Source organism: Schistosoma mansoni, chromosome 2 (assembly GCF_000237925.1).
Source record: "Schistosoma mansoni strain Puerto Rico chromosome 2, complete genome".
In the NCBI taxonomy this organism is placed as follows: Eukaryota; Metazoa; Platyhelminthes; class Trematoda; order Strigeidida; family Schistosomatidae; genus Schistosoma; species Schistosoma mansoni.
In genome coordinates, this window is record NC_031496.1 from 6,215,485 (window position 1) to 6,232,565 (window position 17,081).

At 33.2% G+C, this 17,081-nt stretch overlaps 1 protein-coding gene across 1 annotated transcript in view; it reads right to left on the minus strand.

The window, feature by feature from the left end:
• Positions 1–15,009, minus strand: part of Smp_147670 (putative sorbin) — a gene marked incomplete at its 5' end in the record, with an annotated part of 26,170 nt that extends 11,161 nt beyond the window's left edge. The window contains 5 exons of the mRNA XM_018795476.1: positions 3,974–4,091; positions 6,113–6,385; positions 8,703–8,902; positions 9,125–9,164; positions 14,971–15,009. Coding sequence (XP_018649785.1) covers positions 3,974–4,091; positions 6,113–6,385; positions 8,703–8,902; positions 9,125–9,164; positions 14,971–15,009 — 670 coding nt within the window. The remainder of the gene's footprint in view (positions 1–3,973; positions 4,092–6,112; positions 6,386–8,702; positions 8,903–9,124; positions 9,165–14,970) is intronic.
• Positions 15,010–17,081: the final 2,072 nt, after the last annotated feature.

A 17,081-nucleotide genomic window follows, 5' to 3' on the forward strand; every position in this document is an offset into this window, starting at 1 on the left:
ACCACCATCGAAAACCTGGAAGCACTGGACGGCACTGGACTGTTGGATGCCAGCTCAGTGGTCTATCGGTTAAGGGCTTCGGCTCGAGACTGGTAGGTCCTGGGTTCGAGTCCCGCGAGAGTGGTTTCGTGGATGCGCACTGCTGAGGAGTCCCATAATAGGACGAAAGGGCTGTCCAGTGCTTCCAGGTTTTCGATGGTGGTCTAGCTTCAATTGACTCATGATTTCAACTTTGAAAAATACTGAAATCTCCACAAATCCCCTTCTAAATACAATTTTTGAGACAAAATGTTAAAATATTTTATAATTTATTTTGTCTACTAAATTTGATTAAAGTAGTCAATTAAAATATCGATAAAAATGTAGCCATTAAACAAATAAAATTGAAAAGATCACGTGTAGTAGTTGAAATTCAATAAATATTTCAAGTTATCAGTTGGTGGTCTTAAAATTTTCTATAATAAAAATAAAAATTCACGGTTTGTTAAGATGAATAATCACAGTTTAATAGAAAACTCATTATACGTGTGATACATATGATTATTTGTGACTGTATGTTGAATTAGTTATACAATGGAACTCAATATAACTGAATAGATGAAAATGTTACAATGCTGGAAAAGCCATTTTATTGACTGTGAAATAATTTTTGTTAGTTATGACTACCTATTCTGAAGTAAATTGACTCAAAACACTGTTATTTGAAACATATAGAGATATAAGGATGTGAAAATAAAATGCACCTAACAAAATAGAGTGTAAAAGTAAAGATGGTGGTCGGAGGTGGTAAACAGGAAACCCTGGACCCAGGTTTCGTGCTACTTGGCACTTGACAGCAAGGTGTACCTGTAATATCGAGGGAACTGGTGCTCCTTGAAGGACTCGATCTCGCGTCACTCTTGCCTCATAGTCAGAGACGTTACCATTGAGCTATTCGGGACCGACCGATATCATGCGTGTCAAGTCCTTCTTAGTGCTGATCGAATGCTATCGACCAAGTGTAAAAGCACTTATCATAATAACTGATTCTTAATAATTACTTAGGGTTTGATGAAATTAGAGATCAGTGATTCATGAATCATTTCAAACATTAATGTCTTCGTATTTATAAGATGAAATAGTTTTTTATCGATTTGGATCTTCATTTCCCCATAATGATTTTATTTAGTTCATGGTAAAGTAAATATTTGATGAAGGGTTGTCGAATGGAATTTTTACGAACAGTTGAAAGCATATCTTGCGAGCATAATAGTTGCTTAGTAATGAGTACCTAAAGCTTCCGGTTCAAAATACAAAGAATGAATTCAGTAATATGTGGAAGATTTCATTCGCAAGCCGTGAAATACATAGAATCTCGGTGATCTAAATCAAATATTCACAGTAAAGCTTGCCAATAAATAATCATCTTATTATTTTATTCATATTCACCAAAGGAACTGATTATCTTAAAAATCCTACTCCATCATAAATGTATATAATCCATGTTTGATATGCTCAACGAAAATCATTGTTTTTCGGAAAAGGTATAAAGTATGTTTCTAACCCAAGTATAGTACAATATATGATAGCAGCTGTTTTAAATTTACATGAAAAAATACTGGATCGTTTAACCGCTAGACCACTGAGCCGGCATCCAACCATGTTAATGTCAAACAGATGTTTCGTGTTATCGTTTTATATGGTACATTTCAAGTTGTGAATTCACAATACCATATATGTATCTCTAATCGTTCCCCATAGACTTTCCAAGCTCCTGATGCATTTCAAATAAATTTTAATTTCATTTAATAGCCTAATATACTTTCAAAAGTGTACAACCACATCTAATGATATTAACATTGTTATAAATTCGATTGGGACCATCAATAATGATTGGTACCTATTCCTGATCATACGATAATTAGATAAATGAGAGACGAATTCCTTGAAATTCATTCATCAAATATACAGTAAAATGAAAAAAAATGATGTTATTGAATCGAAACCATTAGAAAGATATAGTTACTCATAAAGATCTACTGTTGGTAAACTGTTGAAAAGTACACTTTCTATCGATTATTATTTCAATGTTCACGTCCAAGAGATTACCATTACACAGTGATGTATGAAAGAATAAAATATATAAAAAAAAAACACTAGAATGTTACCACATAATATTCCATAGGTATTATCCAGTATACATGAGAAGTAAAACGTTTCCTTTTTATCAGTAGTATATAATCATGTATAGATAGAGATGAGTGAAAGAAAACTAATATAATTCACCATAATATAAATAATAAAGTAATGAAATTCAATAAAATACACCATAAAGATTATTAGAATAGTTCATTGTTTATATGAAATTAAAGATCTTTTTATCATTTCAGACAGTTTTCACCTTTGTTGAATGTATGGAACAATACAAATGAAGAAAAAGTATTCAACATATAGAATCAAACGACCCAATAAGAGTAGAGGATAAATATCTATCATTCTCTATTGTCAAACATATAATCGAAACAGGTCATAAGATTGATCTTAATTCGGTTTTTGTGGTATTGTATAAAAGTGTAAAAGGGCGTATACTAAGGTTTATTGAAGCCTTAGCCATACGAAAATTCAAATCCCCTTTGTGTATTTAAAAACAGTTTGTTCTCACCTTAAACCTACCCTGGTAATATTAACTTATTATCCAGAGTGATTAGGTATCAAATTGTTTTCACATTATTATTATTATTATTAATATTACCATTGTCTACTCTTACCCCCCCCCATTTCCTGTCTAGTTGACCTTTTATTTTTATATATGTTATAATGATAGAATCTTTATTATTAAACATCTTTCATAAACAGAGATGGATAGTGGTTAGCAATGGAATCAAGGACACGCATTTCGTCTTATCTGGGATTGCTTAGATGGATGTACTGACATTACAGAGTTGATGTTCATACACGGACTCAAACTCAGTATTGTTCGCATCAAACGTCATCATGTTATCTACTTAGCTACTGAGTCCTGATAACTACTAGCTTGTGAAATCAGGTGAATTTTGAATTATCAGAAGGAGTTTTGTGGAGATTTGGTATTTTTCATAGTTGAAATCAAGAGTCAATTGAAGCTAGACCACCATGGAAAACCTGGAAACAGTGGACGGCCGTTTGGTCCTATTATGGGACTCCTCAGCAGTGCGCATCCACGAATTTTGAATTCATTTTTGTATTGGTTGTTCGGATCTTCCCATTGATGTTTAGGACTGAAGTGATCAATCTCCTAATGGCGTAGGACGAAATGTGTGTCCTTGATTCCACTGTTGGTCACCATCCATTTCTGCTTATAATGTTCGATATATATATATATATACATATATATATAGAGAGAGAGAGAGAGAGAGAGACTTAGAATAAGAGCTTGCAAATATGTTGGGGAGTTCTATATATGGTGAAGGTGCATCCACTCCTTGTGTTCTGCCAAACTCTAATCTTCTGAATTCTTCATGTGTCTTTTTTCTCTTTTCAAATTTATTTCATTGGATTATAGTCCTTCAATAACATTTATAAACCCTAATCTTTCGGATTACTGCTTATATTCTTACTACTTCTACCACTATGGGATTTGAATCGACAACTGCATCTCTATGCTAATGTGGTATGGCAACTCGAACTGATGTACGTACGTACAATGTTCTACATTGTGACTGACTGACTGGGGAGATCTAGTGAATTTGGTCATTCAATGTGAAGGTTTATAGAAAATATGTGAATTGATAATTAAGATAAGAATGTATTTCACCTTATAACTTCAAAATGAAAAGTAATGAATGAATGTAGTATGTAAAATGGTTAACACCACACAAAACATGATTAGATTATAGAAATGAAATCTTATGAGAATGTATATAATTGTGCTCTTATTATAGCTAATAATGTGTAATAGATCACCATATGTGCATTAGATGAACTTATATATTTGTCACAAGTGTTTTATTCCCACTTACACTTCCTTCATGTTTAGCTTTCAAACTGTCAACACGAATTTTGGATGGTCGTTTAGGTAGATTACAAGTAGATAATTTTTGACTGCATAATGTATAGTTAGTATGAATATAATTCTGTTTAGAAAATTAAGTTTAGAAATACACAAAAATAGGATATAAAAATTAAACCTGTATATCATTATGTAAGTGAAGAAGGTATATAGGTTTTACCTATATATGAATGATATTAATAGGGGGGTTTTTTGGAGATTATAGTAATTTAATAGTTGAATTCATGAGTTGATTAAAGCTAGACCACCATGGAAAACTTGAAAGCATAGGACGGCCGTTTCGTCCTAGTGTGGGACTCCTCATTAGTTCGGAGGTTAGACGTTTGCGTGCAAGACCGAAGGTCCTGCATTCGAATCTCGCGAGCGGGATCGTGGATGAGTACTGCTCAGGAGTCTAGTGCTTCCAAGTTTTCCATGGTGGTCTAACTTTCATCGACTCATGAATTCAACTATCAAATATGAATAATGCTTTCTTAAATCCATAATTCAAATAATGTGTTGTGTAACAAAAGATTATTCTTTATATACCTAGTGTGACAGTTTTGTGAAGCATTTCTTTGACTCAGAAAGAAGCTAAAATTACTTTTAAAGTTTCTGACACATAATTCTCAGCAAGGAATAGCAAACTTAGTCATTTTATAATTGAAATAATTGAAGCTAATAAAACTCTTCAATATGTCTTAGAGCAGATTTCCAATCAAACAGTCAAATGTACAAATATATCAAATCACTGCTACTAGTATATTCATTTCTCTCCGAATCAAGAGTAAACGCTATAATGTGAAAACCAGAGGCTAGAATTTCTGTGGAAATTTCATCAAACCTACGAGTAAACCTTATCACTTAGTGAAACAAGGTACAAAATACTTAGAATATCATGACATACTATCCAATGTTCTACTTCTATGTAAATTGATTTCATAATTATTAACGTCATCAAATGAACACAGTAAGTTCAGTCGATGATTCTTAAAATCAGAAGGGGTTTTTGTAGAGATTTCAGTATTTTCATGGTTGCAATCAAGAGTCAATTGAAGCTAGATTACCATGGAAAACCTGGAAGCACTGGACGGCCGTTTGGTCCTATTATGGGACTCCTCAGCAGTGCGCATCCACGATCCCGCACTCTCAAGATTTGAACCCAGGACCTAACAGTCTCGCGCCGGAATCTCCACAAAAACCCCTTCTGATCTATAATCATATGCTCACTAGTGACTGACTTCAAGGGATGTTTCCTTGAGTTCTAGGTGGGAAGCAGTGACCAGTGGAGTTCAACCAAGTCTGTTGTAGAGATATCAACTCACTGAAAACAATTGGTGAACGGTTGTTCAAACATCGTGGATTCTTAAAATCAGTATAAAATATTTTTGTAAAAGACATTATTATGGGAGTACTGATTAACTCCTCTACACGGTTTAACGACAAATAATCAATCGTTACATATGATCTTATTTTATGAAACTTAGTCTACCAAAATCATTACTTGTATACTTTATAAGTTCGATTTCAGAAAGCTTCATTTCGATAGTTGATAGAACCTATCATAATCGTATATTTTATTTAGAGAAATGAAGCTTCTTACAAGTACTTATATGAAACTTTGGTCCTCCGATCTAAAACTGTCAAAGATAAGATGAGTTAAACTATGGACTACTTTTACCTAAATACAAAATATCTATTTTACAATGAGTTATATAATTCCATAATTTAGTTGATCCATCCTCTTTGTGATTACATGAAGATGATAATGAAACGAATATGATAGTTTATAGTTAACCTTTTACATAATCATCTACTTATTAAATTCAATGAATATTATCCAAATGAATTAGTATTTTAGTATCTTCTAGTCTGCCAGAATACTTGTTATAATTCGTTTGAACATTGCTTGCTTCTAATTCTCAGTTTCTTGTTTTAAACAACACTTTATTACATATTTACAACTACTCATATAAAGCTTAGGAATCTATTTGAAGCATTTTCATAGTACTCAGTATCTACCACCAGTTTACTGATTGTTATAAAAAGTAAACTTTATACTAGCTTGTTAAGCTTATGAATAATAAAGTAAGGAATTTTACTTACAGGCGCAGATTGATTTATAATCTTCGGTAATGGAACAGGTTTCTTTCTGAAAGATGGATGAGAATATGTCCGTATGGTATTTATACAATTTTTTGATCGATTAGAATATACAAATTGCATTTTAGGTTGAGTATTCGTAAACAGACCAGAAGTTAATGGAATGCGTACTTCAACATGATTCATTGGAAATATTCCAACAGCACCAGTTCTTATAGATCTTCCTTTATACCATGATTCATCAACAATATCCTCAAGCATAATTATGTCACCAACCTTTAAAATAATTTTAAACAAAACTATCATTTTCAGCATATAGTAACTAAATTCAATATTTTAAGACGTTTTATATTATGAGTATATATCAATACCTATTTTATCAGTCTTGGTTGCAACAAAAAGTACGGTTTCCCTTTCAATAACCACAAAGACGTTAGGTCGAATAACACGGTATAGGAATTTGAACTATTCACTAATGTTCAGTAACGGCAAATATAAAAAAAATCAGATTGGTAGTAAGTCTGGAAAAGTAATTATGGAAAGCATGTTCACTCTTGGTGGACATCACTGTATTCAACTAACCCGATCATATGACGACTAAATGAAACATCTCATATCCTACCGAAAATCCAGTGATTATTTCAGATGAAGAGGGAATAAAATTACAAATATTTGTTCTCATATTTAGTGATCAATAAAAGCCAAAGATTTGAATAATAAGATAAATAAGTAGACATAGCTACTATTCTGAACAAAATGATACTGTTCAAACTGGGATTATTCATAATAACTTACTGATTATCTTATCTTCCAACTTTGACATGGTTAGCGTTTTTTTAGCGAGTTAGTTTTCTATGGGATGGGGTCGCTAACCCCATGCCCAACCCTCCTCATTTATCCGGGCTTGAAACCGGCAGTAGCCACCGGAGAAGCTACAGGCGGGTTGGAGAATTCTGGTCGGCAGCCTATGCTCCATTGGGAGTAACAGGCGTTAGTAAGTAAGTAAGTAAGTAATCAACTTTGACCAGATACCAGCCAAGTGAAATAAATTTAGTAATGGTCAGTACAAGGGGTACTATCAAATAGAAACTGGTAAACCAAGTCATTTAGAGGTTCAGATTTACACATTTGAAACCCAAATTTTTAAAAAATCCATTTTTTGAATACCATGCTAGTTTTTCGATCTTCGCGAAACCCTTATGGATTAATTTTGATTTTTTTTTAAATGTTGAACTGCTTATTACCTGACAGCACTTGTTTTTCCTCCTTGATGAATTAGTTTATATTTATCTTGTTTGTAGGTTTTCTTTTGTTTAGTAATAATTCGAACTTTTGGACATTGAAGAATCCTATACTGTCTATTTGTGTGATTATTTTAGGGATCCAGAATCCACACTAACTACTGAACGAATCTATATGATTAAAAACGAGGTCATCAACCAAATCTACTTGAACAAGTACATTCAGTAGTTTGAAATTACAGAAGGAATTTATGGATACATACAATAGTCATGAATTTAATTACTTGACCTCCACTATTTCTAATATTTCTGAACTATTCATTGCTATTTAAAGCTGAATGTACACATGATTCTCGTTTCTTCTAGCACAAACTGATAAACACGAGCAGTAATACCAAATAACAAGGATTACTAGTTGGCAAATTATAAAAAATGTTTCGTAATAAGTTAATCATCCACTAAGTAGCAGATTATATTGAAGTCATGTACAAGTTTCCGCGAAGAGTCATTTCTTCAGCACGTTGGAATAGACAAGTCATTTAATATCTATATGCAATATAATTCTGACTACAACAAATGATGTAAAATAACTCTAAGTTAGTTTACCATATTCAACGTTGTGAAAACCATGTCACTTACAAACGCATCACACAGACTTTCTATCTTAATTTACCGAATCATTATTCATTCTTAACAAATTTTTGAGGAACCATTTTTTAAGAGTAAGACTCAAAGTCAGTGTATCTACTCATTATTAGCATTTGATAATGCTTTAAACAACCATTTTCATACTTATATCAGTATGTTTTTAGTTATTAACAGAAATGTCCATGATGTTGGCGGTATTTATGACGAATTGATGTATCGTTGCAAAGGCAAGATACATTCTTTTCCGCTAAATTAGCTTCGTAAACACTTTTGTCAATAGTTAGACGATTAAAGTACATTCAATTATAATAGTTGAATTCATGAGTCAATTAAAATTAGATCACCATGGGAAACCTGGAAGCACTGGACGGCCGTTTAGTCCTTGTACGGGACTCCTTAGCAGTAAGCAACCACGATCCTGCTCGCGGAATTCGAACCCGGAACCTTCGGCCTCGCACGCGAACGCTTAGCCTCTAGACCACCTAGCCGCCATCCGACGGTGTTAATGTCTAACTTCAACCAATCAATTATGATTAGAGCTTGCTGATTTTATATTTTCCAGTTCACATAATTTATGAAGTAAATCAATAATCGAGATTAGCAAACTATCTGTTATTTTAAGGATTTACCTGAAGTAGACATGTGTACTTAGACCGCGTACAAAAATATAACTTGACAAACAGGATAAATCATCTTGCACTTACTTCGAATTCTAAATCACCATCTACTCCAGTTTCAAAATTATACAAAGCAATAACATGTGGTTGACCCATATGTGCATATTTTTCAAATGATTTTATATTAAGTCCACCATTGAATCGTTCATCTATTGATAACGCCGATGAAGAAGATAAACTTGCAATACTTGATCTTTGAGCATTTCGATGATTTTTTGATGAATTATCTAAACTGTTTTCAACAAAACATTAAATGAGACAAATCATTAGAACTGCGTTATAGACTGCAAACAATAAATAACCATTATTCAGAACTAACAAAGTAACTCTTTCTCAATTAGATATCACAATGAAAGTCGCTTAGCTTATCAATACTCCTCTTTACAATAGAACAAAACTAATAGGCGCCACATTTCAACCGATATGTTATTATGTAACTGTTATTTTACCTACCTGATGTTCCATACGTTGTGCCACTGAGTCGTATAACTAGTGAGCAACACAATATTCAATATGAGGATTTTTAATCAAGTGATGTGGTTAGATATCAGTCAAATGATAAGTAACTCAGCCGTACTTGAATTTTGACGAGTTTAGTTGATAGAAGTAGACAATTTTGTAAATGTTTTGCCATGATAGTCACACTAAAGAATCTACTTACATACTACCCTTTTCATTACAGAAGCAAAAAGACAAGTTGCTCAGGCAACACCGTTTGATTTCACAGAGTCATGAACACAAAGAACTATACAGGCACATTCATGGACATTTGACTTCTGAATCTAGTGATTATTTGCTGATTCAAAGCTCCATTTGTAACCTGATTCACATTTCTTTTGCTCTTGCATAGGCCACAAATCTCAGAAAAGTTACATGCTACAAAACTGATTCATTAGAATAACTCAACTTACACTTGTGGATTATTATTAAATACCCACGGCTCATGAACATGTTTATTCTCAGCTGAGGCAGCTCGATAAGATCCAGAAAATGGTGAAGGCCTGATAGGCTTAGCGAGAACGCTCTATGGTAATAAAAATTATACACAAGACACAGTAGAAAATATATAACGTCTCTTGTACAGAATTTATTCAGCTATTAGAAAATAATTGATCAAATCATTAACTGATATTAAGAAACTGATAGTTAACTAAAATATAGTCAAATTTTAAAACAACAACCGTATTAAGTGATAACTAAGTACTACTTAACTTAATAGTTGAATGGATGACTCGATTTGAGCTACACCAACAATGAGAACCTGAAAGCACTAGACGGCCGTTTAATCCTAGTATAGGACTCCTCAGCAACCACGATCCTGCTCGCGGAATTCCAACCCAGGACCCTCGGTCTTGCACGCAAACGCTTAATCTCTAGACCACTGAGCCGGTATCCAACGGTGTTAATGTCTAACTTCAACCAATCCGCGATATTGCCCGACCGTCCACCCTTGTCTTCAGTAAGTAACTGCCTCACAACAGACACGGTTGAACTCCACTAGTCACAGCTTCTCACTAGAACTCCAGGAAATGCATCCTGAAGCCAGTCACTAGTGAGCTTGTAGTATCAGTTTATATGTTAAGCCCATATACTTTATTCTAGCTTCTGGCCAAGCTAATTCACCTATACATTATGAGTCATGTTTTGATCCTGTTCATTATTCGCCTATTAATCTTGACTATTTTTATATGAGCGTATATGTGTACCCTCCGTATCCTATTCATCATATGTCTGTCATTCATTTTTGTCTGACTATAAATGTTAATTAACGCTTGCTTAAAATGAGTTGGCTTCCCAGCCATCTCCAATATGCATCACTTTTGCTTCACTCCTGAGTTGGCTTCCCAGCCATCTCCACTATGCATCATCTTTGCTTCGCTCGCTTACATTTGCTCGTGTGCTTACAACTTTCTGGTCTGCATCATCCATCAATAAAAATGTAGTTGCCGCTTGCTCATGCCTTCTGATTTTATACACCGTTAAGATTGGTATAATAACGGTTATCGAAGTGAACTATTATTGAAGCACGGCACTACAAGCTCATGATGATTATTACTACTGAACTATCAAATGATTTGATGGCAAGAAGTTTTAAAAGACGTTTTAATAATGTTGGGTGATTGTAGTCATTCATCAAAATGAATTTAAAATAGATTTATGTCCTTGTTACAAACAGTTACAATGAATTTTACTGTTTAGAGGGCTTAAAACTATTTTGTTCATTGTACCCCATGTGTCTGTCGATTTTTTTACTGATCCCTGTTATCCGTCAGTGATAGACTTAGTCATTTATTGATAAGTTCCCTAACATTAACTATGAGTAAAATAGACCTCTTAAGAGTCTAGGTTTTTGAGGCCAAAAACATTCAGTGCAGATAAGTATAACCAAACACAAAACACAAGTTTGCCGCGTCATACTGGCACCCTGAATTCACTCAGCTCTAAAATAAATTAATGACGTGTAAGCATATTCAGAACATATTTTTAGTAAGAACAAATCATTTGTGGATGATAAAAATGTTTTCTTTAGTATCTTTTTAAATTTGTTCATATTTCAAACACTGACTGCTGATTGTTATATATGTTAGATAACCAAAATCCACTAACATAACTGTAGTGCATTCTCAATTTCATTCGAAAAATCATTATTAACATGTCCTACAAAGTCATATTGTGGTGTGAGTTACTTATATCCATATAAGTAGTATATTACGATGGTAGGACCTTGAATGTATTTCAGTAGAAGATCGATGGGGAAAGAACGGGAACGAAACGCAACTGGTAGGAAAATGCATGAACAATAATAATCGGAGATGATGAACTAATATTTACAGAAGGAACGGTCAAGATTGAGTCACTTGATTGATAGTTTGCAAATAAACTATTTACTATATGGTTCTCATATTTTACTCAGATACTCTGTAATTTTGTGATAAGATACATTAGATTGTTCCCGCCCGTTTTTTCGTTCGCTACAATATCAGTAAAATCAACTGGTTTTCAACATAGTCTGACAGATAAGTAGGCTTTGACATTTACCAAGATTATGATACTACTTATAATAGTAGTTTAAAATCATAAAGGGTTTTGTGGAGATTTCAGTATTTTCATTGTTGAAATCATGAGTCGATTGAATCTAGACCACCATGGAAAACCTGGAAGCACTGGACAGCCCTTTCGTCCTATTATGGGACTCCTCAGCAGTGCGCATCCACTACCCCACCTCTCGAGATTCGAACCCAGGACCTACCAGTCTCGCTTCAGAGCACTTAACCTCTAGACCACTGAGCCGGTATCCAACGGTGTTAATGTCTAACTTCAACCAATCCACGAAATTAAGCAACCGCCCACCATTGACTTCAGTGAGTTATTATCTTTAGTGCTTCCAGGTTTTCCATGGTGGTCTAGCTTCAATTGACTCATGATCTCAACTACGAATGTGGTTTAAAAGTTTAATTCTATTTACTAGTTGATAATTTATACTCCCTTAAAGTCAATAATCTGAGTGTTAATTACAAACATAAAATTTATCGAACATTAACTATAGACATTAACTATAGACTTAGTCTGGTATAGAAAAATTGTTGCACAACATATCATAAGAGAATGAATTAGCATTATAGGATCAGTGAAATGAAACAATGCCTGAATATGATAAGTTAATTACGGCTAGATATTGTTATGTAATATGACTCCTATGTAACTGTAGGTGTTCTACTATTCTTATTTATATAGTTCAGATCATGAGTCAATTGAAGCAAGACCACCATGGAAAACCTGGAAGCACTGGATGGCCGTTTCGTCCTATTGTGGGATTGCTTTACAGTGTGCATCCACGATCCCGCCTCACGAGATTCAAACCCACGACCTACCAGTCTCGCGCGCGAGCACTTAACCAATAGAACACTGAGCCGGCGTCTTGTGGAAATCACAAACAAATATTGTGAAATTACTAACAATAATAATAGTAGATACAGATCACATGGTATTTTCAAACTATGATCATTTCATTTGATACTATTTCGTCTACGTTTCAAATAAACAACTAGTAAATGACAGAATTTGCTTTTCTGAGCTCATATTTAGAAAAAAAGAAAAAAAGAAAAGAATAACTAAGTTTATGATTCACTTTAATGTTACTGCCTATCAATGAAATTACTTCTAGAATATGTAGTGAATTGATGATTGTAACTAAAAGAAGTTCTACTAACAATAAAGATGTCTATTATTACAGATTTAATGAACACCTTTCAAAATGTCTTTATATATTCCTAATATATATAGATAGATATGTCGTTTCTAGCGAACATCATCTTCAAAATTTCCATCATTCAATCTTTTTTTGTTTGTTTGTTTGACTGACACTTACCAAAACATTTACTTGGTGAGAATTTTTAAATACGTTTTTCAAACTGTGAAAATATTGTGAAATCGTTTGTACTGAGTGTTATAAATTGTATTAATGTACAAATGGAAATAAATGAACCTCATCTAGAGAAAAAAGATTGTTGAATAGAATCAAGGAGGGTAACGTAGATATACAGTTTACTGACAGTCATCTTTGATTAACTCATATCAGCCAAAGGGTAGAGCGTGGTTAATCTCTTTAAACTAGTAATTAATTCTTACTTTATTGATAAAATATGTTCAGGATTTATGACGGATAACTGTTATATCCTAGCGAAGATATAAGTATGAGTAACTTCCAGGATCTATTAGTAGACGATTATTCTATATATATTCTTATTGTTTAACTATTGAGTAATTAGATTATGTATATATATTCATATATATATATATATATATATATATATATATATTCATCTTATTATAAGCTTCATTTTGACCTATGGATTATTATTACACAATTTACTATCCCTAAATTATATTCAGTTTATTGATTATTGTTTCCCACATTCACAGCCATATTTGGCTTGATCTTGTAAAATGTTATTTCCTATTTTATGGTGTGATGCGGTCTGTCTGGTTCTCATTGTGAAAGCTGTAATTGGTGTTCTGGGCTCAAGTGGAAGGGCTAGGCGGACAAGGGACCAATAAGGACGCTAGACTGCTCATACCAGTTGAACGTCATTGATTTATCATAGTGTTAAGGTCGAAAAAGTCGTAATTACATTGGTGGATAATTCACGTGATAAAAGCCGGACATAAAATCAATAACGAATTATCATACGTCCTCTATTTTTTTTCATAAAGTCATAACAATAACAAGATAATTTTTGTTACCTTATAATCGCTTATCAACAACGTGTCTTCATAAGAATTTATATAGAGTCCGTTCTTCAAATGAGTTATGCGAAATCGAGTAACGATCTATCAAACTGTTGTATATGTATATATACTGATTTTTATATTATTTTACCAAACGAGTTTGATGAATGTGAAGTATCTGTAATTACATCAATATGCCTTCAACTCGATCACAATTTTCGGGTATTTCTCAGATAAGTTAAAACTACCCTTTGTTTCTATTCATTTAGTATTGCTTGTTTGAATCTTCTCATTGATGTTTAGGACTGCAACTGGTCAGTCTCTTATTGGCCACATGTGCATACTGTGCGTATTGCCTCGATATAGCCTAATTCACAGGCATGGTAAGCAGAGATGGATAGTGGCTAGCAGTGAAATCCAGTTTGACGTGCGTTTCGTCCTATTTGGGACAGGTCATCTGGATGAACATCAACTCTGAGATGCAGGTACATCCGGCTGACGAGTCCCAAATAGGACGAAACGTGCGTCTTGGATTCCACTGCTAGCCACTATCCATCTTTGTTTATATCATTTGTTTCTTTGGAAACTTTTGTTAGAAATACTTGTAGTTAAATAACTGATAAGAAATTCATATATGTTTGATAACATCATGAGTAACTACTCAGGACTATATACTCGAATATCATATTTTAATCAACATTCATTTCAATTTCTTGCCTAATACATTTTTGATCACCACATTTCATGGTAACAATTTAATTTATTATGTATTCATTTACTCGGTTGCCTATATAAAATCAGTTTCAAAATGAATAAAGCTGAATTTCAGAAGTAACTAATGTATTTTGATTCAGTACCTGGAATGATTTGCTGTCTTATATATATATATATATATATATATATATATATAACTCCAGCTACTGCCGGTCCCAAGCCCGGCTGCCGGTCCCAAGCCCGGGTAAAGGAGGAGGGTTGGGCATGGAGTTAGCGACCCCATCCCGCTAAAAACTAACTCGTTAAAAGTATATATATATATATATATCACAAGGATTTAGTAAATACTTACTGGTCCACGTTGTTCGCTTGTAGAACGTTCACCGACCATTTTTAGGTAACTTGGATTAGTTATCTAAATGGTTAAAAATGAGAAGTAATATAACAATGTAATAGTGATACAAGACGGCAGTGTAAAACCATTCCAAGATATATTTTCATTAGAATATAAACTTTACTAAACAGCAGAGAGTGTAATCGACATTTAAAAGAACTTATAAGTGAGGATTAAATATATTGAACCATTTAAGTAAACGAACAAATATCCATAGTGAGCTTGTATAGAATATTTGTTTCAGTAATCTGAATATACTGTTCATTTGGAAGTTGTCTGTAATATGGTCTTTGAATTGTCGATGAATTCTCTTTTAATTTTTTTATGAAGATCATGATCTACGAATGACCACTAGTACTTTTGATTTATCTTTCCATGAACTGTAAATGATAATAATTAATATTAAAACTAGCTTTAAGTAACCGAAATTCTAGCTCAGGCTTATATCCTTGTAGACACGAAAAGAAGTTCAAAGAAGCATAGATAAGAAACCGCAGATCTATAGGGCTGATATTATTGACAATGGTTTCCTTCTGCAGTATTTTGGAAAAAACTCCTAAAAATGGCCATTCAAAAATCATCGATAGGTCCAAGATAAATATAGAATTAAAGGTACCCGTCGCACGTAAACTCTTTATAACTGTACAACCAGATAGCCAAGATTAATATTTATTCATCTCAAATACTAATTAATATATATTTTCTATGAATGTGAGAAAAAAGGGTCTCTAGTGGTCTCTACAATGAACGAATATATAACTAACAAAATAAAAATTAGATGGAATGATCTGCATTATTATCAATGCTATAGTATAAATATAAATTGAGTTTGTACGTATTTGAGGCTTTTTTCTTTGTAGAAAAACATCAGTCCATTTATCAAATCAATATTTATTAATATTAAAGAAGTAGCTAATCATGGATAGACATATTGTAGTGAACGAGAACACAAGTGGGGACAATTGAATGTATTAGAATACTAAATATACAGAATTACTCTGTAAAATCTGAGAACCATACAGTAAATATCAGTCAATCATCGCAGACTTCATTGTTCTTTCGTTTCTACATCAATCATTCACTGTTCTCGTTCTCTTTCCTTCGATCTTTTTGATCTTATGCCACCAGACATTTCAATTTTGATTGATGATACATACTACTTATATCTATCGACATCAGTAGCGCACACCATAATATTGTTAAACAAAATATACAGATATAATATACAGTAATAAAGGTAATTTTTCATGAAAGTGATTTCTTATTTCAATAAATCTTATTCGATCTCTTTTGCATCAGTCAAATTATAAATTTCATTTTGTTTCTATTGGAAATACAGGTCTTTATTGCTTTGAGATCAACCATACATTTTGTTCATAAATGCAATAAAATTAATAAAGGTCTATCCTGGTCTAATACAGTATGACAGCACAGCTCGATTCTCCATAGATTATTTCCTGGAAAAAACATGAAAATATACTTTATGACACTTAAAGTTAGTGTTTCTTCCCTGAGTTTTGCTGAAAATGACCGTTTAAGGATAACAACAGTTCTATAACTGCATTTACTATCTCATCTTGTAATTAAAACAAAGAATCTCATTTCATGCTAAGACAACAGTCAGCATGTATGTCGTAATCATCGTTAACTCAAAAACAACAGATTGTTTAGTTGACCTGAAATTAAATAATAATGAATTCCAACGAAACTGACGGGCACAAAAATCTTTTTTTGAAGTCTCACAATGTCATATTAATACAATACATTACTTAAATAACATACAAGTATTCATAAGGTAAGTTGTCATTTCCGTAAGTATATGAAGTCAAATTATAAAACATTTATAAATCCATCGTTTGCTTCACTTGGTGTGTTTGTTTGATTCTTCCCATTGATTTTTGGGACTGCAACTGGTCAGTCTCTTAGTGGCATAAGTGCATACTGTGCGTATTGCCTCGATATTGCCTTAATTCACAAGCACTATAAGCAAACATGGACAGTGACTAGCATTGGAATGCATGGATGCGCGTTTCGTCCCATTTGGGACTCGTCTGCTGGATGTACCTACA